General features: G+C 34.8%; 1 protein-coding gene across 1 annotated transcript; it reads right to left on the reverse strand.

Annotated features, from left to right (window-relative positions):
* Window positions 1-105: 105 nt before the first annotated feature.
* LOC105331767 (ran GTPase-activating protein 1) lies at window positions 106-22,299 on the reverse strand. The gene is made up of 17 exons (XM_034445614.2): window positions 22,123-22,299; window positions 16,891-17,018; window positions 16,711-16,770; window positions 16,185-16,364; window positions 15,920-16,054; window positions 15,628-15,786; window positions 15,358-15,471; window positions 15,157-15,256; window positions 14,864-14,948; window positions 14,687-14,744; window positions 14,116-14,205; window positions 2,525-2,617; window positions 2,184-2,228; window positions 2,018-2,078; window positions 1,836-1,927; window positions 1,237-1,361; window positions 106-871 (listed from the first exon to the last, which is right to left on the reverse strand). Exons 1-17 carry the CDS (start codon window positions 22,235-22,237, stop codon window positions 802-804), a joined length of 1,710 nt encoding a protein of 569 aa, XP_034301505.2. The 5' UTR covers window positions 22,238-22,299; the 3' UTR covers window positions 106-801.
* Between the last annotated feature and the right edge of the window lie 807 nt (window positions 22,300-23,106).

Genomic DNA, 23,106 nt, shown 5'->3' on the forward strand with positions numbered 1-23,106 from the left:
TGTTTTTTTCTTCTATGTATTGAAAACAGACCAGTTCACCTCTGAAGTGTGTGAACAACCTTAAACTTAAGCTTGTCAGTATTATTCAAATGAACAAAAAGCAACTGTTTTTCATATTTTTATTTATACATTTTTTTGTTCAATACATTTCATTTTATACTGATTTTGTAGTAACAAACAACACTTATTTGTTTTCCAATTTCTTTGCAAAAAATATTTTACAAATACATTTGTGGGTGCTTTTTTAGCTTACTATAATTGTATAGACAAATAAAATATTTGTTTTTGGTAGTCATTTGTTACATTGAAGCTTTATTGTTCCAATTATTTGTATTTATTGAAGTAAAGGAAGTTTTTTTAACATCCTGATACGAAGATGCTTGTATATGTACAGATGCAGTATTTGTGTTGTGCAATAATGTTTTCCCTAAATTAAATTCACATTTAGATGTTTGAAATAAATATTCTGCTTCATGGAAGTATAAAAGATTGTTTTTCCTCTGTCACAAAAGTCTAAACCTTTAATAAAAAATGGCTACCCATGTATCTTTATTACAAAGTTATAGAGTTGACACAAAGGGAGAATGGGTCTGAAAATAGTAATTTTTTACTGGTATATACCCCGGTAATTTTATATCCACCCATCTTGGTTAAAAAAGTGTTTGCTAGGTATATGATTGAACATAAACTATTCTTATTTCGATGATGATTTAATTAAAAAGTTCATAAATTTTCACATCCAAGAATGGTCTAGTCTTCTTTGATATAAAGTGAACAGTTCAAAATTCTCATTGTAGTTATTTAAAATGCATACAGCGTCTGTAACAGTTTATGTCTTGCTTGTGGCGTGGAATCAAGAAGTGGATGTGGTCTGGAAAAAAAAAGTTTTATCTAAAATTGCTCTTCATTTTACATGCATGTAGACACCACATACTTAAAACAAATTGTATTTAGCATGAACAAAATTTGAATTGAATATAATATCATTATCATTGAAAATTCATTTTTCTATTAGTGTACATATTTACATCAGTTATTTCATGCTCCAACATTAGTGTCTAAAAAACTCTCATAAAAATAGATTAAAGTACCTTGGCAATATTTTTAATTTCTAGCTAGAGGCATCAAGTGAATGTATTCTTTCATTAATCCAAAGAATAATTAGGAATCAACTATTCAAGATACAAACAGCAGTATTTCAGAGTCGATGATTTACTTCTTTTGTTTCCTACTTACTTGCTACAGAAGGCTTGCAACATTTCTCTGGAGAACTTGGGGAAGTAATGCTGTCGTACAATATGTTCCAGCACCAACAGTGGGCCAGTTACGTTGTTGGGTGGCTTATATGATTTATCTTCACCCTAAAACACAATTGAGAGGTGAATAAATACAGCAATTCAATAATTAAATCTAACAGGGCAATAAAACATAAACTATACTACTGTGATTACAATGATATTTGTGGGCATCTATCGTATAGCCGTTTGTTTCTGTATGTCACAAATTTGTGAAAATGGGAGAAATGTGTAACATATTTAAAAACCATTTGCGTTGGTCATTTTTTGTGATTTAAAAAGTTTCTAATGGAAAATAATACAGGATAATACAGAATGTAATCTCTGTATATTCAATAACTTGGGATATAAAAGTGCTGCTGAAAAAAGTGAAAATAAGATCATTGGTCATTTACAAAATCTTTACAACCATGTTTATTTGGTAAAAGGTAAATTTTCTTTAGAAAACAATCTGTAAAATACTTGAAAGACTGATATATACATGTAAATGAACTTAATATTGTGTTAACCATCAAAATATCGACAATTTATGCAAACTACCTTTAATACACCTATATACACCAATATTGTATTTGCAAGGAGGACTGCATCGTTTTCTCTATTACATTTGACAGCTTCTTCAATTATTTGGTCTGAAATAGAAGAGCATATTGCAATATAAGCATAGTTTCGTTTGGGGACATCATGTTTTTAGATTTCTCTGACTAAGTTGTGGACATTACCTGCACAGTCACAAGCTGCTTCTTTAGCTTTAGTATCCTCCATTGTTACCACACTAGATATCTGGTAAAAAATATGAACAGCAATTTATTCACGGATGTCATTAAGTCTACTTCTTACGTAGTATAAGCAATATCTCCTTGTGATTCAAATGTAATCTGCACCAACCTTCATAAATGCCTGGACAGCCTTTTCTAAGTCATTCACATCAGCCTATAAAAAATAATTTGAAAAGAAACCAATAATTTGTCTTCAATTTCAATAGAGCAGACAGAAATGAATGAATTAAAAAAACCATAATCACCAATGAATTGTAATGAGATGCCCTACTAATATTGAGGACCTAACACATGTACCAGGTATATATATACAGTCACATAGTGATTATCTTTCTCCATGCAATAACAATGTTGATAAAAATACTGAACAATCAGTTCATTATTTAACTCTACCGTTGATTTGTTATTCTGACCATTTGATGATGTAATGAGAACAGAGACCAGACTTACTCCGAGTTCCTCCTTCAGTGCCTGTGCCCGACCACTTCCTAGCTGTAGTAGTTTACTCGGGGAAGGAAACGCAAGGAAGTCTTTTGCAGTAACCTGTTTGTGGATAAATGAATGAAATTTGTGCTTTTGCTGAGGATATCTTAACAATGCATGTTAAAAGTAATTCTATAGTATATGCTTTTATAATATAACTACTTCACACCTTTTCCCTTCTTTATGCACTTCTAATGTGTTGAGCGTATATTGCTGATGAAGAGTAGAATATTTGATCGTTTCCTTCAAGCATTTTCTGGTATTTCTTGACTTACAAATCTTTGCATTTATAATATCTCATCTTCATGTTCATCTTAATCTATGTATTGGTGAAATTGATAATTCAATAGAAAGATGTGCTGCATCCTCAACAAAATAAATCTAATTAAAAACTTTAAAGTGTAAACGTTTCTTATATAATATTTGCTATTTGTTCTCATTAAAAATAAAAGATTTTTTAAACACACCCCAAATATTTTCACATTTTGTCTTAAATACATCAAAGGGTTTGTTTTTTCACTACGGTACACAAAAAGGAAAGGCCATCACTTAAAAATCTTTGATGTGTGATAATTTTGTGAAATTAGCTAAGTGATCCAGAAAAGAATATGAACAGCAACCACAGATACTGGACACATATTGATAAGTTATTAATGTCAATAAAAAAAGGCTCACTTGCTCATTATGTGCACATGCTTATTACAGCATTATAGTTAAGAGGTTTTTTTTTACCAATAAAACAAGTGTCAACTTACATTTACATATTAATACAACGTACACCCTTCTACACATATTTTATATAAAGGAAACTTTCATTGTAATTACCAGTATTCTAGTGCAATAAGCTACATATAGTATGATCATCTATCAATCTAACAAGGTTTTGTTCAGTCTTGTTGATAAGGATATGTGACCAGAAACTGTGTATGGAGCAATTCAACTGTGCACCACTTACTACCGGTGTCATACAATATTTTGAACCCCGCGATATATTGAACCCGGGTTCAAAATATCGCTGCGATAAATTGAACCCCCCCATAAAATATTGAACCCGGGTTCAATATTTTATGGCCGCGATATTTTGAACCCCCCTCTATTTTTCATTGTTATTGGAGAGGGGGTTCAAAATATTATGGCTGCGATATATTGAACCCCCTACTTATTTCCAATTCCCATTAGAGAGGGGGTTCAAAATATTATGGCCGCGATATTTTGAACCCCCCTCTATTTTTCATTGGTATTGGAGAGGGGGTTCAAAATATTATGGCTGCGATATATTGTACCCCCAACCTTTTTCCAATTCCTATTGGAAAGGGGGTTCAAAATATTATGGCCGCGATATTTTGAACCCCCCTCTATTTTTCATTGGTATTGGAGAGGGGGTTCAAAATATTATGGCCGCGATATTTTGAACCCCCAATCTTTTTCCAATTCCTATTGGAGAGGGGGTTCAAAATATTATGGCCGCGATATATTGAACCCCCAACCTTTTTCCAATTCCTATTGGAGAGGGGGTTCAAAATATTATGGCCGCGACATTTTGAACCCCCCTCTATATTTCATTGATATTGGAGGGGGGGTTCAAAATATTATGGCTGCGATATATTGAACCCCCTATTTTTCTCAAATTCCTATTAGAGAGGGGATTCAAAATATTATGGCTGCGATATTTTGAACCCCCTCTATTTTTCATTGCTTTTGGATAGGGGGTTCAAAATGTTATGGCTGCGATATATTGAACCCCCTACATATTTTCCAATTCCCATTGGAGAGGGGATTCGATATATTGAACCCCCTATTTTTCTCAAATTCCTATTGGAGAGGGGATTCAAAATATTATGGCTGCGATATTTTGAACCCCCCTCTATTTTTCATTGCTTTTGGATAGGGGGTTCAAAATGTTATGGCTGCGATATATTGAACCCCCTACATATTTTCCAATTCCCATTGGAGAGGGGATTCAAAATATTATGGCCGCGATATATTGAACCCCCCATTTTTCTACAATTCCTATTGGGGGGGGGGGGGGGGGGTTGGGTTGGGTTGGGGGGGGGGGGGTTCAAAATATTATGGCCGCGATATATTGAACCTCCTATTTTTCTCAAATTCCTATTGGAGAGGGGGTTCAAAATATTATGGCTGCCATATTTTGAACCCCCCTCCATTATTCATTGCTTTTGGATAGGGGGTTCAAAATGTTATGGCTGCGATATATTGAACCCCCTATATATTTTCCAATTCCCTTTGGAGAGGGGGTTCAAAATATTATGGCCGCGATATTTTGAACCCCCCTCTATTCTTCATTGCTATTGGAGAGGGGGTTCAAAATATTATGGCTGCGATATATTGAACCCCCTACCTTTTTCCAATTCCCATTGGAAAAGGGGTTCAAAATATTATGGCCGAGATTTTTCAACCCCCTCTATTTTTCTTTGCTTTTGGATAGGGGGTTCAAAATGTTATGGCTGCAATATATTGAACCCCCTACATATTTTCCATTTCCCATTGGAGAGGGGATTCAAAATATTATGGCCGCGATATATTGAACCCCCCATTTTTCTACAATTCCCATTGGAGGGGGGGGGGGGGGGGGGGGGGGGGGGGGTTCAAAATATTATAGCCGCGATATATTGAACCCCCTATTCTTCTCAAATTCCTATTGGAGAGGGGGTTCAAAATATTATGGCTGCCATATTTTGAACCCCCCTCCATTATTAATTGCTTTTGGATAGGGGGTTCAAAATGTTATGGCTGCGATATATTGAACCCCCTATATATTTTCCAATTCCCTTTGGAGAGGGGGTTCAAAATATTATGGCCGCGATATTTTCAACCCCCTTCCTTTTTCCAATTCCCATTGGAGAAGGGGTTCAAAATATTATGGCCGAGATATTTTCAACCCCCTCTATTTTTCATTGCTTTTGGATAGGGGGTTCAAAATATTATGGCTGCGATATATTGAACCCCCTACATATTTTTCAATTCCCATTGGAGAGGGGGTTCAAAATATTATGGCCGAGATATTTTGAACCCCCTTCCATTTTGCATTGGTATTGGAGAGGGGGTTCAAAATATTATGGCTGCGATATATTGAACCCCCTACCTTTTTCCAATTCCCATTGGATAGGGGGTTCACAATATTATGGCCGCGATATTTTGAACCCCCCTCTATTTTTCATTGCTATTTGAGAGGGGGTTCAAAATATTATGGCCGCGATATATTGAACCCCCAACCTATTTCCAATTTCCATTAGAGAGGGGTTTCAAAATATTATGGCAGCGATATTTTGAACCCCATACCTATTTCCAATTCCCATTGGAGAGGGGGTTCATAATTTTATGGCTGCGATATATTGAAAACCCTTCTTATCACTGGCTATTGGAGATCTAGGGGTTTCAAAATTTAATTGCTGTGAAATTTAATTGTAAATAATAATGCCACCCTTCTTTTATTGCTTTTGACCCCCCCCCCCCCCCCCCCAAATCTTTTCTTCATGCATATACAGAATTCAAATTATTTTTTTTGGGGGGGGGGAGGGGGTAGATGGAAGGGGGGGGGGGTATAATTGTGCTTTTATTGTCAGTCCGTAATAAAACATATTATGAATGAAAATCATATTGTTTTTTGTGATTCTTTTTGTTACCAAGAAAATAGGGTATCCTTGGAGGTTACTCTAAATGGTAGTCCCCAGGTGGGAGAAAAGGGGGCTAACACCTGTGTACTGTGTATACACACCGGTGGTAGCTAGGTAAACATTAATTGGCTCCCTTATTAACTGACATCAGCCTGTAAAATATCCCTGTTATGTAATACAATTTGGGAATTGTGAGTTTCTACTGATCAATTCATTTGTGACCGCATCGGCCATGGACTTGGAAGAGTACCATGATAAGAAGGGTTTTCAATATATCGCAGCCATAATATTATGAACCCCCTCTCCAATGGGAATTGGAAATAGGTATGGGGTTCAAAATATCGCTGCCATAATATTTTGAACCCCCTCTCCAAAGGGAATTGGAAATAAGTAGGGGGTTCAATATATCGCAGCCATAATATTTTGAACCCCCTCTCCAAAGGGAATTGGAAATAAGTAGGGGGTTCAATATATCGCAGCCATAATATTTTGAACCCCTTCTCTAATAGCAATAAAAAATAGAGGGGGGTTCAAAATGTCGCGGCCATAATATTTTGAACCCCCTCTCCAATGGGAATTGGAGATAGGTAGGGGGTTCAATATATCGCAGTCATAATATTTTTAACCCCCTCTCCAATAGCAATGAAAAATTGAGGGGGGTTCAAAATATCGCAGCCATAATATTTTGAACCCCCTCTCCAAAGGAAATTGGAAAATATGTAGGGGGTTCAATATATCGCTGCCATAATATTTTGAACCCCCTCTCCAATAGCAATGAAAAATTGAGGGGGGTTCAAAATATCGCAGCCATAATATTTTGAACCCCCTCTCCAAAGGAAATTGGAAAATATGTAGGGGGTTCAATATATCGCTACCATAATATTTTGAACCCCCTCTCCAATGGGAATTGGAAATAGGTAGGGGGTTCAAAATATCGCAGCCATAATATTTTGAACCCCCTCTCCAATGGGAATTGGAAATAAGTAGGGGATTCAAAATATCGCAGCCATAATATTTTGAACCCCCTCTCCAAAGGAAATTGGAAATAGGTATGGGGTTCAAAATATCGCAGCCATAATATTTTGAACCCCCTCTCCAATGGGAATTGGAAATAAGTAGGGGGTTCAAAATATCACAGCCATAATATTTTGAACCCCCTCTCCAATAGCAAAAAAAAATAGAGGGGGATTCAAAGTATCGCGGCCATAATATTTTGAACCCCCTCTCCAATGGGAATTGGAAATAGGTAGGGGGGTCAAAATATCGCAGCCATAATATTTTGAACCCCCTCTCCAATGGGAATTGGAAATAGGTAGGGGGTTCAAAATATCGCAGCCATAATATTTTGAACCCCCTCTCCAATGGGAATTGGAAATAAGTAGGGGATTCAAAATATCGCAGCCATAATATTTTGAACCCCCTCTCCAAAGGAAATTTGAAATAGGTATGGGGTTCAAAATATCGCAGCCATAATATTTTGAACCCCCTCTCCAATGGGAATTGGAAATAAGTAGGGGGTTCAATATATCGCAGTCATAATATTTTTAACCCCCTCTCCAATAGCAATGAAAAATTGAGGGGGGTTCAAAATATCGCAGCCATAATATTTTGAACCCCCTCTCCAAAGGAAATTGGAAAATATGTAGGGGGTTCAATATATCGCTGCCATAATATTTTGAACCCCCTCTCCAATAGCAATGAAAAATTGAGGGGGGTTCAAAATATCGCAGCCATAATATTTTGAACCCCCTCTCCAAAGGAAATTGGAAAATATGTAGGGGGTTCAATATATCGCTACCATAATATTTTGAACCCCCTCTCCAATGGGAATTGGAAATAGGTAGGGGGTTCAAAATATCGCAGCCATAATATTTTGAACCCCCTCTCCAATGGGAATTGGAAATAAGTAGGGGATTCAAAATATCGCAGCCATAATATTTTGAACCCCCTCTCCAAAGGAAATTGGAAATAGGTATGGGGTTCAAAATATCGCAGCCATAATATTTTGAACCCCCTCTCCAATGGGAATTGGAAATAAGTAGGGGGTTCAAAATATCACAGCCATAATATTTTGAACCCCCTCTCCAATAGCAAAAAAAAATAGAGGGGGATTCAAAGTATCGCGGCCATAATATTTTGAACCCCCTCTCCAATGGGAATTGGAAATAGGTAGGGGGGTCAAAATATCGCAGCCATAATATTTTGAACCCCCTCTCCAATGGGAATTGGAAATAGGTAGGGGGTTCAAAATATCGCAGCCATAATATTTTGAACCCCCTCTCCAATAGCAAAAAAAAATAGAGGGGGATTCAAAATATCGCGGCCATAATATTTTGAACCCCCTCTCCAATGGGAATTCGAAATAGGTAGGGGGTTCAAAATATCGCAGCCATAATATTTTGAACCCCATCTCCAATGGGAATTGGAAATAAGTAGGGGATTCAGCCATAATATTTTGAACCCGGTGTCATATAATATTTTGAACCCCGCGATATATTGAACCCGGGTTCAAAATATCGCTGCGATATATTGAACCCCCCCATAAAATATTGAACCCAGGTTCAATATTTTATGGCTGCGATATTTTGAACCCCCCTCTATTTTTCATTGGTATTGGAGAGGGGGTTCAAAATATTATGGCTGCGATATATTGAACCCCCTACCTTTTTCCAATTCCCATTGGAGAGGGGGTTCAAAATATTATAGTCGCGATATTTTGAACCCCCCTCTATTTTTCATTGCTATTGGAGAGGGGGTTCAATCGCCGCGATGTTTTGAACCCCCCTCTATTTTTCATTGCTATTGGAGAGGGGGTTCAAAATGTTATGGCCGTGATATTTTGAAGCCCCTACCTTTTTCCAATTCACATTGGAGAGGTGGTTCAAAATATTATGGCCGCGATATTTTGAACCCCCCTCTATTTTTCATTGTTATTGGAGAGGGGGTTCAAAATATTATGGCTGCGATATATTGAACCCCCTACCTTTTTCCAATTCCCATTGGAGAGGGGGTTCAAAATATTATGGCCGCGATATTTTGAATCCCCCCCTCTATTTTTCATTGCTATTGGAGAGGTGGTTTAAAATATTATGACCCCGATATATTGAACCCCCAATCTTTTTCCAATTCCCATTGGAGAGGGGGTTCAAAATATTATGGCCGTGATATTTTGAATCCCCCTCTATTTTTCATTGCTATTGGAGAGGGGGTTCAAAATATTATGGCCGTGATATTTTGAAGCCCCTACCTTTTTCCAATTCCCATTGGAGAGGAGGTTCAAAATATTATGGCCGCGATATTTTGAACCCCCTCTATTTTTCATTGGTATTGGAGAGGTGGTTCAAAATATTTTGACCGCGATACATTGAACCCCCAACCTTTTGCCAATTCCCATTGGAAAGGGGGTTCAAAATATTATGGCCGCTATATATTAAACCCCCCTCTATTTTTCATTGCTATTGGAGAGGGGGGTTCAAAATATTATGACCGCGATTGTTGAACACCCAACCTATTTCCAATTCCCATTGGAGAGGGGGTTCAAAATATTATGGCCATAATATTTTGAACCCCCTCTCCAATGGGAATTGGAAATAGGTAGGGGGTTCAATATATCGCAGCCATAATATTTTGAACCCCCTCTCCAAAGGGAATTGGAAACAGTAGGGGGTTCAATATATCGCAGCCATAATATTTTGAACCCCCTCTCCAAAGGGAATTGGAAATAGGTAGGAGGTTCAATATATCGCAGCCATAATATTTTGAACCCGCTCTCCAAAGGAAATTGGAAACAGTAGGGGGTTCAATATATCGCGGCCATAATATTTTGAACCCCCTTTCCAAAGGGAATTGGAAACAGTAGGGGGTTCAATATATCGCAGCCATAATATTTTGAACCCCCTCTCCAATGGGAATTGGAAATAGGTAGGAGGTTCAATATATCGCAGCCATAATATTTTGAACCCGCTCTCCAAAGGAAATTGGAAACAGTAGGGGGTTCAATATATCGCAGCCATAATATTTTGAACCCCCTCTCCAATGGGAATTGGAAATAGGTAGGGGGTTATATATATCGCAGCCATAATATTTTGAACCCCCTCTCCAAAGGGAATTGGAAACAGTAGGGGGTTCAGTATATCGCAGCCATAATATTTTGAACCCCCTTTCCAATGGGAATTGGAAGTAGGTAGGGGGTTCAAAATATTGCAGCCATAATATTTTGAACCCCCTCTCCAATGGGAATTGGAAATAGGTAGGGGGTTCAATATATCGCAGCCATAATATTTTGAACCCCCTCTCCAAAGGAAATTGGAAACAGTAGGGGGTTCAAAATATCGCGGCCATAATATTTTGAACCCCCTCTTCAAAGGAAATTGGAAACAGTAGGGGGTTCAATATATCGCGGCCATAATATTTTGAACCCCCTCTCCAAGAGCAATGAAAATTCGAGAGGGTTTCAAAATATCGCGGCCATAATATTTTGAACCCGGGGTTCAATATTTTATGGGGGGGTTCAATATATCGCAGCGATATTTTGAACCCGGGTTCATAATATCGCATAATATATTGAACCCGGGTTCAATATTTCGCGGTATCAAAATATTATATGACACCGGGGTTCAATATTTTATGGGGGGGTTCAATATATCGCAGCGATATTTTGAACCCGGGTTCAATATATCGCGGGGTTCAAAATATCGCGGCCATAATATTTTGAACCCCCTCTCCAAAGGAAATTGGAAACAGTAGAATGGGAATTGGAAATAGGTAGGGGGTTCAAAATATCGCAGCCATAATATTTTGAACCCCCTCTCCAATAGCAAAAAAAAATAGAGGGGGATTCAAAATATCGCGGCCATAATATTTTGAACCCCCTCTCCAATGGGAATTGGAAATAGGTAGGGGGTTCAAAATATCGCAGCCATCTCCAATGGGAATTGGAAATAAGTGGGGCATTCAGCCATAATATTTTGAACCCGGGGTTCAATATTTTATGGGGGGGTTCAATATATCGCAGCGATATTTTGAACCCGGGTTCAATATATCGCGGGGTTCAAAATATCGCGGCCATAATATTTTGAACCCCCTCTCCAAAGGAAATTGGAAACAGTAGGGGGTTCAATATATCGCAGCCATAATATTTTGAACCCCCTCTCCAAGAGCAATGAAAATTCGATAGGGTTTCAAAATATCGCGGCCATAATATTTTGAACCCGGGGTTCAATATTTTATGGGGGGGTTCAATATATCGCAGCGATATTTTGAACCCGGGTTCATAATATCGCATAATATATTGAACCCGGGTTCAATATTTCGCGGTATCAAAATATTTTATGACACCGGTATATATCGGTGATCCAAGATCTTGATTTTGTCCAGACACAGTTATATAGATATTTTTTTTGTAATTAATGCATTTATTCAAACAATAAAAAGCTTTCTTTGGTGATTCACGTGGGATATGAAGGTGGTGACATTGCAGAAAAATACATTATCTGCATTAGCAATCTAATTAAAATTAGATCCTTCACGCTCATGAAGCTGTGAGTAGATCCTCACAGCGACATATCAAATATGAAGGATCTAATTTTAATTAGATTGTCTGCATTATCTAATTATGTAAATGATTGCTACCTTCATAACCCACATGAATTATCAAAGAAAGCATTTTAATATTTATATTTACATCTTTCCTTTAACAAATTAATAAATTGATTGTAAAAGTAAGAACAATTCACTAAATTACTAGTACTATTAATGTACATCAGTATCTACACTACTATATTAAAATAATAGACTCAAATTTTTGTTCTTTAATACAGATAAATCGGAAGAATACTGATTTTTGTTTTATATATTCTTAACGTCATTGGTACTTGAAGATTACCAATTTGTTCTTATTTTTTCTAAGTTAAGCTTCGCTACTTAATAATCAACGAAAATTCCTCAAAAAATCCTGGAAATCATAAATTTTTTTGATTTTACAATCTTGCGCTTGCGCAATTCATTCACGCTAAAGGGATCTTTAGTTTATGTTTCCACAATATCATATTTGCATGAATAAACTCAGAAAAGAAAAGACCCAGTTTTACGATAGAATGCGTTCCGTGTATTGTCTCTAGGAAAATAAATACGTGTACGCTGGTGAAATAATGTTGAATTCTTCCATTATATGGATCAAAATTTTTTAAATGAAAGGTATTTAGTCTCAAAAAGGTTTATTATGATGAATTTGACTGTTATTTTCAAGGCAACTTCATTGATTTTCTCCAAAATCGTTCCGGAGCGAATTTGCAATTTTCTGCTACTTTACGGGTATATGGAAGGCATTCTAACTGTGGTGAGGGCCTTTTCCGAGACACAGTTAGATTATTCAAATTAAAGAAAAATTTAGTGAAATTAATAGCATTATTGTAGGCTTATAGCTTTGTTATGTAAATGTCAAAATTACGGTGTGTCGATGTATCTATTTCGTAAATGTCCAATATGTAATGTCTACCCGTGCACGCACAGGTCAAAGTCTAGCGTAAGCTAAAAGAAACAGCCAAATCGTCTCTTATTGGAATTTGAGCCTGACATCATCATGAATATTTGTGTCGTCCATGATTTTTCTTAGGTTGCTGTATTGATGAATAGGGCGTGTAGATTTAAGTCCTGTCAGTTTCTACAGAGCTATGAATTAACTATAAGTTTCCAGGGTTGTCTCTAAAAATTGAAGTAGAAGGGAAAAATTAAAAAGTAGGAGGGGATCTGAAGGTCTAGCTTATAGCTAGATTGTGTTTTAAATGCAATAATAGCCGGGTAATTACGTCACTTTAGGCGGGGGAATTCCCCGCCTCCCGGGTCTTAGAGACAACCCTGAGTTTCTGTAAGAAATAGAGGGAATCATACTAGGGTGACGTAAATATTTGAAATTTTTTTTAAATTTCACCCAGTCTGTCATATCTGCCTACTGACAATGAAGGCACAAGGGGCTAAGTATAAACAAGAAGAAATATTTTAACACTTTATTTATTGTATAGATGACAAAAAGTGTCTAAAGATCATTCAAGCATCAACTTTGTATACTGAAAGTACTATGGTTTAACAAAGAGAGAAAAGAAAATACTGATCTGTCACATCATAGCAGTGATTCCAAACCATGACAAATTACAAAGTACAAAGGAAGGATACATAAGATGTAATTCAACTGTATCAAATAGAAAATAAAATTCAAATATTGAAAAAAATTAAGTGTATGATAATGAAATAAAAGTGAGGGGGTAAAAATGAAATGCTTTTAAAATGAAGTGAAATAAAAAAATAAACATAAAATCTTAATTTTGAGGAATCCTAATATCACAGATAAATTTAAAAAGTCCAACGTTTTCTAAAACACAAATGTCTTCTAAGGATGCTAAGGTCATGATAGCTTCAAATTTCCAAGGTCATCTGCAAGGTCAAGTGTGGCCGCATCATTCTGAAAAATATCAGAGAAAAGTTTTTTGTTTGAACTCCAGGTAGTCTTATAAACCAGAACTGACACCACAGTTGACCTTACAAACCACCTTCTTATTCCTTATTTAAAGTCAATCATGCCTTTTTTGTTCTAATCATTCTTTGATGGAGAATCCAGGGTTTACATGTAGATAATGAGCATCAAAGTTACACTGTCTTCACAATTCTTTTGAAATCTGTCAGTCTATTTATTTGGTTGGCTATATGTGCTTAGAATAATTCACATATATCTTTTTTTTATTAGGATCAATAATAGTATCCACACTAATAGTGTGGCAGCACTCTTTAAACATGTACATCGAGCCAAACATTTGTCTTTAACCACTGTTTAGGCTTAAAGTACAAAGAAATATACATCCCAGTTTCGGTTTTAATGATATCCTTTTTGCCACACATTTTTGTTGGTTTAATTGTGCAAATCTTATTTACCTTTTTGTTTGGAGAAATGGATTTGCCCTTGACCTGGAGTTCAGGGTCATTGACCTCTTCCCCTTCAACATCATCTTGTCCTACATCCTCCTGCAAAAAAATCAGTCAACTCAGTTTATACTTTAAGAGATGAAATTATGGCATTTGTTTTGGAAACAAATGAATGTGTCAAACAACTCTGACACTACTTCCATTGAGCTATTGTCAACTCAATCTGATTAAAATCAGCTGTTTTATTGTGCTACCACTGTTCGAGAGTGGTAGTGTATCAGAACAGCTGATTTTAATAAAATTGTTGTCCACTCAACATATGGACAGCTAGCTAATCTTTTTTGGACAACCGGTAAATTTTTCATTGAAAAATGTTTATTAATAAAATTCAAAGCAATCTACACCATAACTTCTGTGGATGTTCATCAACATGCAAACTCAAACATAATACTAAATCGACCTGTATTACAATACTCTGGCAAATAACACAGTAAATAACTCAATTTTTCAGTGTACTCATCACTAAATAAAAACTATCAAATCTTTCTGTATTTTACAACTTTAAGGGCAGATAACTCACCTCCTCGCCTTGGTCATCACCCTCATCTACCTCTTCCTCTTCTGATCCTTCGTCATCACTGTTAACAAATGATGAGATAAAAACATTATAATCACCATACACTGGTTATATATAAATTTATAAGAAAATGTGCAGATTTTGATACAACTATACATGAGGTAACTATACATTACCAACCTAAGTGAGGCAAGGATGTCCAGTTTACCATTATTCTTCATTGCTTCCTTGATTTCTTCTATACCTGATTCCCCAAACATGTTACCTACACATGGAAACATAAAATAAACCAAAAACTCCATACATTGTAAGGTTTATCATCAAAATAAAAGGGAATGCTTTAATAGAAATAGCTTTATTGAAATTTATGACCATTAAATTTCATTTTGACAATAAATTTAATATCTCTTAACATTTATCATCAATTAGAAGACAGAAACATATCTGCTTAAACATGTATCTAACAAACTTACAATTGAGGTCAAGTTTTTTAAAGTTTGGTTTATTTTTCATGTTTTCCACAACTGCTATTGCGCCTCTTTTGTGTATCTCACTTCCTGACAAATTCAACTCCTACAAAAAAATAAGGAATAGCAAGGATTTAAAATGCTTTAGAATAACAGGCATCTATTATCTTTAAGACTTGAAAACTTTTGTGTGACATGAACAATTACTTTGAGCTTCTGGTGTCCCTCTTTGAGGGCCTCAGTAATGGCAATAGCCCCTTCTGTCCTCACCAAACAATCACCATAATTTATCACCTCTAAATTCTGTAACTTTGGTAAGACCTGAAAAATGTTTAACATATCTCATAAATGTATCATGTTTGCAACAACAACAGCAACATTTAAAGGTGTACCATTCTATGCAGAATCAGAAATTTGTTTTTAATGATAACACATGATTTATTAAGGACCTCATGGAGTATCTGTTTACATACTAACTTTTGCCATATTTTTGGCCCCTTTTTGTGTGAATGTGTTGTCACTTAGGTTCATGACTCTTAGATTTTTATTTTCAGCGAAAGCCTCTGCTAGGGCTGTAATTCCTTCGGCATATATACCATTTTGGGGCATAGCCACCTCTTCTAGAGAACCCAAGGCCTAAAAAAATAAAGTGGTATCCAATTCATTTAATTTGTGTTTTCAATCATAGTTATCAAAAGGTTTACATATTTAAAGTAATACAGATCCTTTTTAAATCAATAGCAGTTTAGTGGACTTAAGTATCCATTACTTTAAACACAGCAGCTAGTGCTGTTGCTCCTGGATTTTCCAGTCGATTTCGTCCAGACACAAAGACTTTCAGTTCCAGAGGTTTACCAGCCTTCACACTATTCTGATGACATTCTGTTAAACATTCTGCCAACACCTGCAACAAAAGCAATATAGCTGAAACATTCCACTGAAATTGGATTAAAGTAAAGGTGTCATCAATTTCAGAACACACTACAAATTGATATAGATGCTGAAGAGTTGCCATTCTTCAGCTTTAATCCCACCTTTCCTCCTGTTATACCCAATCCATTGTTGTTGAGTCGCAGCTCCTGTAGCGTATAGCAGCTGGAGCTCTTCAGTAGAGCCACTAGTCCTACAATTCCATTAGGACCAAATGCATTGTCACTCAGGTCCAGGACTACCAATCCTGCTCCAGCCTTCATTATGGCCCCTCCCAAAAACTCCTAAATATCAAACACAAACATGAAGTCTTTGTACATAGCAAATAACTATATCAAGATGATGTTATGAAACTCTAAAAAAAATTATCCTGTATATGGTAACGTATTATTATATTAGAAATTTTCAAACATTAAGTCATATAACAATTCTAATGGAAATTAGATATTGTGAAATCTAGATCTATTATAGTGTGGATCTTAGAATAACAAACACAATACCATGAGTACAGTGTATCCTATAAGCTTTCTTTAGGTTGTAGTTGATATTAATGTGAACCCCCCACCCCCCCAAAAAATAAAAAAATAAAAAATTCAACATAAATACTAGTATCAAAACAATTCTACTTGCCAAAGCCTTTGGTATTTCTGATTTCAGTCTTCCAGTAAACATATCACTCCAATGAGCATGCTTTAAAAATGAGAGACAAATAATTTATATATAACATTTTTATTCAATTGTGTAAAGTTAGAAATGTTATTTTATGATGGCATACTTAAAACAAATGTTCATTGTTCAAGCATTGATTACCTGAAACTCTTTGCGTGTCTCCAATGTTTCAGCAATGGCTTTTGCTGCATCTACTCCAAGGGTGTTTCCCTCCATCCGTAATGCTGTCATTACTTTGCATTTCTTTATTTCATCAACAATTTCTTTTGCTATAAATTCAAAAATTACGTAAGAAAAGACTCATATATAGAACCTGTTAAATTAATAAGATATAAAATGATGCATGAGTATTTAAAAGAACAGTGACCATTTAAGACGATATAAGTCAGGGCTGATTTCTAGCCATGTATAATTTACCCTATTTTAAACAACATAAGAAAGAATTTGAATTTTAATGCACTAAAGGAATATATAGACCTGGTTCTAAAAGGGACATCAAAATGATTTTGATCAAAATTTATTTTTCCGACTTTAATGTTCACGATGCTTTTAAAATACATTTTAATAGGCAATAATAAATTTTAAAACATAAATCTATAAAACCTAATGCCACCCTGTCACTTCACTCACAAAGCTCACTGGTACGCTTTTTGAACAGTACGGTTTGCTTTGTGAATAGTATGGTTCGTTTTGTGAACAGTACGGTGCGCTTTGTGAACGGAATGGTTCGCTTCTTGCACAGTACGCTTTGCTAAAAATAGCTGCATGCTTTGTGAACGGTTTGGGCGCTTTATTAATGAGATAGGCATGGCCTGAACGCTTTGATTTTTCTCCATAAAATTTTGTTAAGTTTTTGCCCGATCTACTTCAGCAAGGTGGTAATTATGACATATGATAATGAAATTTTTGTTTATTTATATAATATATTACAAATGTATTTCAATCTATTTAAAATAAGAAATTCCATCCGTTCCCCTGCTTATGATACGTTTCGTGAAAGGTGTACTCAGTGACAACCGGGAAGCAGGGGTAATTTTTATTTTCTTATTTTGATTAGTCTGTTATTATTAGTATTCAATTTTAGATTAATGTAATCATTAAGATAGATTAAAAGAACTGTTTGACTTTAATCCAATATATTTTTGTTAATTCAGTGAGCTGTCGATAATTTTACAAAGCATCTTAAGTTTTTATTTCTATACATGTACTTGAATTAAAGTCATTAAATATTTCTTATCCATTTAAAATTGCTATGAAAAATTGTCCCAACTTTATTCCGATATTTGTTAAGTTTCTTTTATCGTTGTCTTAATTCTCGGCTATTTGTTATTTTTATAAGCATCTTTCTTTTTCTTTATTCATAATTTGTATGATCATTCTTTATTGCGTACTTTTGCCAATCAAATTCCCTTAGTAAATAGACGATGTAAAATTACAAAAGACTATGATCGCCAGTACATGAGTTATGTAATCATGAAGTTGGAAGGAAATTATTGTTGAATAATTTCAAATTGGAATACCCTTTTTAATAGGGATTTAAGAAAACATAAACAAAAGCGTTTTCATTGATAATTTTCATCTAGCCATATAGGAGGAGCCAAGTAGCACCCGGAACATGACGTGATCTGTCCTGTTATACTAAAACAGATTGACAGGCGAAGCACATGGAGTCCTGAGATAAAATCCCGCTCAAATGACCAATTATAGAAACCTTAAGCGAAATAATAGAGTTCAGTAATAAAACTTCAAGTAATAAAATCAACACACAAGTTCTCGTTCTCTCTCTCTCTCTCTGAGTGCACGTAATTGTGTGCAAATAATTTGTGTTTGTGTTTACATCTACTTGCAAAATGTTATAATCCCATTCAACTATTTACAATGTAATTAATCAGTTTTTTGGTACATTAATGTACCCAGTAAATGATATTTTTATCGCAAGTTAATATGTGAAAATCCCGCATGTATAGAGTCGCTGAATTGTTCCACGGATCCACGCGCCGATAGTCGTCCGTGTAGTTGTTTGTGTTCATATCTACAGACAGTTCTTTTGTTTTTTAGAAAAGCCATGAACATAACAAAGAAGAAGTAAGATATATTCAGACTATACACACGACAGATTGTGATGAGTTACCTAACAGGTGTTCGTGGAAAGGTGTGAATACCGGCATCTAGTGTACACCTGTTTAAGCGTCCAAATAAACAGAGTTAGATGTAAAGTACAACTAGTGGGTATTGTTTTTTTTTGTTTTTTTTTTTACAAAAAAAACCACATGTCTCCCCTTCTCCCCAAGGATTGTAATATAGGGCAAATTTAATAAGTGAAAAAGAATTATATCAGCTATATGTTATATATCATCCATATATGATACAAAGTCATTATTGTTAGGAATACTTTCATGATAATTGACCCCGAGATCAAAAAAGGTCAAGGTCAAAAAGTTGGGTTTGGTTCACTTTTTCGCTAGATCATCAAACTATTTTTTCAGATTAAAGTCTGTCAAAGAATTTTTAAGTTAAGTCTGGAAAAAAATGATTTTTTCTCTTAATTTGACTTTGATTAGGAAAAGGGTCAAGGTTAAAAAAAAATGTCTCTTGGTATTTTAGTTCGTTTATAATTATCTATCTGTGATACAAGTTTAAAGCCTGTATGTTTAAGGAATCTCGTGTTATGATTTGTACAATACTTTTTTTAGAAAATAAATTAACTTGAGAAACAATATTGGTCAAGGTAAAAATTATGGTGCTCTGCACTCTTACTCAATACCATCTATCTATGTTTTAGGTTTGAAGTCTTAATGTCAAAAGGTATTAAAGTTACGACCCAGACAAAATTTTAATTTTTTTTCTTAATTTGACCTTGAGTAAACAAGGTCAAGGTCAAATATTAATCAATAGTACACCTCAGTGTATTATTATTGTTCTTTGTTTAAAGTTTGAAGTCCTTCTGTCAAAGTATATTCAGGGGTTGAAAAATGAAGTTTTTTTCTAATTTGACCCTTAAATAAAAATTTTAGGTCAAGGTCAAAAATGTTGGTAAGGTTCAACTAGGTTATATACCATCTATCTATGATGCAAAATAAAAGTCTGTATGTTGAAAGAGTGTAGTTTTATGGTCTGGACAATATTTTTTATAAAACGCTTGACCATGAAAAACAAAATAGATCAAGGTCAAAAATTTTGGTGGCTTGCACTCCTTCTCAATACCATCTACCTATGTTCCAAGTTTGAAGTCTTAAATGTCAAAGGGTATTAAAGTTACGGTCTGGACAAATTTAGATGAAGAAGAATAATAAGAAGAAGAAAGTCAACAAAAACAATATGTCTCCCCTTTGAAAGGGGAGACATAATAACTGCTAAAAAACAAAATAAGACAATAACACCTGTTGTGTATAGAACCCAAGATGAAAGACGCTGTTGTGTTTCTGATCAGTTTCTGTACACATATATCGCACGAGTGATTTTTGTTCATGTGAAATCACGCCATTACCAGCTATGCAGGAAATAAAGACTTAGATGAAAGTTATTTTATGGAATGTGTGTCCTTTTTTCAGCTCAATGCTTGCATTTAATTTACTAACATAATGTACATGTATTTATCTATAATTTATCATATAAGTGATTTTTTGTTTCTTTATTGCTACATAAATAGCTGAAGTCACCAGTAATATGTAGTTGTCATTTACTACAGCACATCCACATATATTTTAAAACATGATCTGAAATGGGTTTTTTTAAATTCTCATTTCTCATGTTTTAAAGTTTAGTTGTAGATTAATTAACAAATCAAAAGTTGTTCTATCAAAAGGGTTTTTCCGATAACAGAAAATAAGACTTTATGGCAAGCTCCCGACATTTTAATCGGATTGTCAGTTACAACATCACGTCTGTTTAGAGAAAAAAAGAACATGACTTAAATTGATTTGAAATTTGATATTAAATCAATTGATAAATAAATATTTGGTTAATTAATTTGAATTTATCTAAGAACAAATGAATTAAAAGGTACCCATTTACGATTTCAGATCACAAGAGAATTAACTTCATGTTGAAAGCACCGATCATTTTCTGGGTCCGCGTAACTTAAGTTGTATTCATTTGTTTTAATTTGAAAAGGATATAAAATTATATATTATAATATTTCAACCCTTGTTTAGCCATAATGTATTTATTTCTTAACGTACGCTATTTTTTTCAACATCTCGGGTAACGATCTTGATCTCTCTCCTGAGAATCACTTAAAGCTATGTAAGGTCCAGTATGTACCCAATGTTTCAAACATTTCAATAAAAAATAATCAAAATAGTATAACCACGAATTGTGTGAACATTAATAGTTTATGATGTTTAAGAAATCAGCGATGCAAGTTTTGTCAAAAACCAAAGAAATGATTACGGCATTAGAAAGGAGATTAAATTTAAATATTTTGTAACTGTTTTAAATAGAATAACAGTTTAAAATCATAGTATGTGTTATCTAATCTCGTATAAAAAAAATCTAGCAAAATATTGAACTTAACTGGTCAGCGATAATCTCTGTCCGTATTCATCGAAAGACATTAGGTCAATAAGCATATATACAAGTTGCACGCTTATTGCATCGTACGTTACGCTTTTTGTCCGTCTGAAGGCGGGTCTTGCATAAATTATCTTGCACGACTTTTGCATGGTACTGTTCGTTTTGTGAATGGTTCGGTACACTTTGTGAATGGTCAGTTTGTTTTGTGAACGGTACGGTACGCTTTGTGAACGGTACGGTTCGTTTTAGAGGTGTAGTAGCACGTTTCAGGTTCTGTATTTACAAAAAATTGATAAAACTCCTGACTCCTTTGCATCCATGAGGATGGGCGCAACCCCCGTTTGGTGGTTTGAGTCCCGTTTGATGGTTCAATGTCTTAACAGTATACCTATTTTACTTACCAAATAGGACTTTTTTTTCATTTATCCTTTGAAAAATCGACACATAGAATTTTTTAAACAAATGTATTATTAAGTAAACATGTTGGAGTACTTGCCTTTGTGGTAAACGTGATGTTCTTTTTCTTCAGAAAACCGTAACCCAAGATGAACAAAAAATAAGTACCATTAGGTAGGTAAAATATATAGAAGACTTAGGCATTGAACCACCAAACGGGACTCAGACCTGGTTTCAGAACAAGTGCTAAACAAACTTGGATGGACACTGCTGAAACCAATAATTCATCAAAATAGAGATGCATGGTTTCGAGTGACGAAGGAAATACTTCTCTGAATTTTCTCTTATATATAAAGATACTATCCACTGAGGTCAGGGGTATAGCTACATGTACATGTAGTTTCCAGTTTCACACAGGCTCACATGTATGAAGAATTTAAAGAGGAAATAAAGATAAATTACCATCCTTTGCAGTGTCTAATTTCAACCCTTTTCCTTTAAAACTAAGCTCATATTGTTCATCTACTACTGTCTTGGCCAATTGGTCTGTAACACTTGAAATATCCTTCGAAGTCATGTTGATAATTTTCTAAACAATATCGAAAACAACCATGCGCGCGTTTTCAAAACGAAACTTCCGGTTTTATTGGTTATTAAATCGCGTTTTAAATTAGTCGACTTTTATATATTTTTCGTTGCTGTTGACCCTTGCAAAATCAGTTACAGATAAGAATGTTCCGCAATTTATAAATATCAGTTAGTTAATATAAAGTGTTTTAGTTTGACCATTAATTTTTAGGGGGGAACAGTTTTATTTTCATTAAAGAACTATATATGATAAGAGTTAAATTTGGCCCCCATAATTCGATCACCATTTTTTAAAGTGTTTCGGGTACAATAAAATGTTATGTTATAATATAGAAGAGTTGATGTAAAATATATTTTTCACATATTTGTTTGATTTATTTGCACTCACTTGCAGTATATGACGTCAGAAGTGACACTTTTTCTATAATTCTGATTTCAATCAAAATTAGTCGAAAATTGACATTTTTCTTATCTTTTTACGAATGGGAGATATAGAGCGCATGCTTGAACCAGGACAAATTTTTTGTCACTTATTAGACTTGGCTAGACACATCTCTGATTAAAATATTTTGTTGGTTCAAGCATGTGCTCTATGTTTCCTGAAAGAAAAACTGCTTGAAAACAAGCTTTTTTATGCTAAAATGCAAAAATGGCGGGAAAAGGTTGTCTTTACAATGTCGTATTTCTAAATTGTGGGCACTTGAATCAAAATGAACATTAAATTTAAACAACACATATATATCTGTACAAAGAAAACAAAGAATTGCAGTAAAATAAGGATATTCCTTCTAGGGGGCCATTTTAGGCCCATACCATATATAGTCCTTTGAAAAAAAGTGCATGGCTCCTCTTGGTCCA

Source organism: Magallana gigas, chromosome 2 (assembly GCF_963853765.1).
Source record: "Magallana gigas chromosome 2, xbMagGiga1.1, whole genome shotgun sequence".
In the NCBI taxonomy this organism is placed as follows: domain Eukaryota; kingdom Metazoa; phylum Mollusca; class Bivalvia; order Ostreida; family Ostreidae; genus Magallana; species Magallana gigas.

Coding starts and splice junctions, on each gene's coding strand:
- LOC105331767 (XM_034445614.2), bottom strand. CDS start 22,237: ATGACTTCGAAGGATATTTCAAGTGTTACAGACCAATTGGCCAAGACA. Junction 16,365..16,710: donor CAGAAATACCAAAGGCTTTG/GCAAGTAGAATT, acceptor TTTGATATTTAG/GAGTTTTTGGGAGGGGCCAT. Junction 1,928..2,017: donor AGCAGCTTGTGACTGTGCAG/GTAATGTCCACA, acceptor CTTCTATTTCAG/ACCAAATAATTGAAGAAGCT.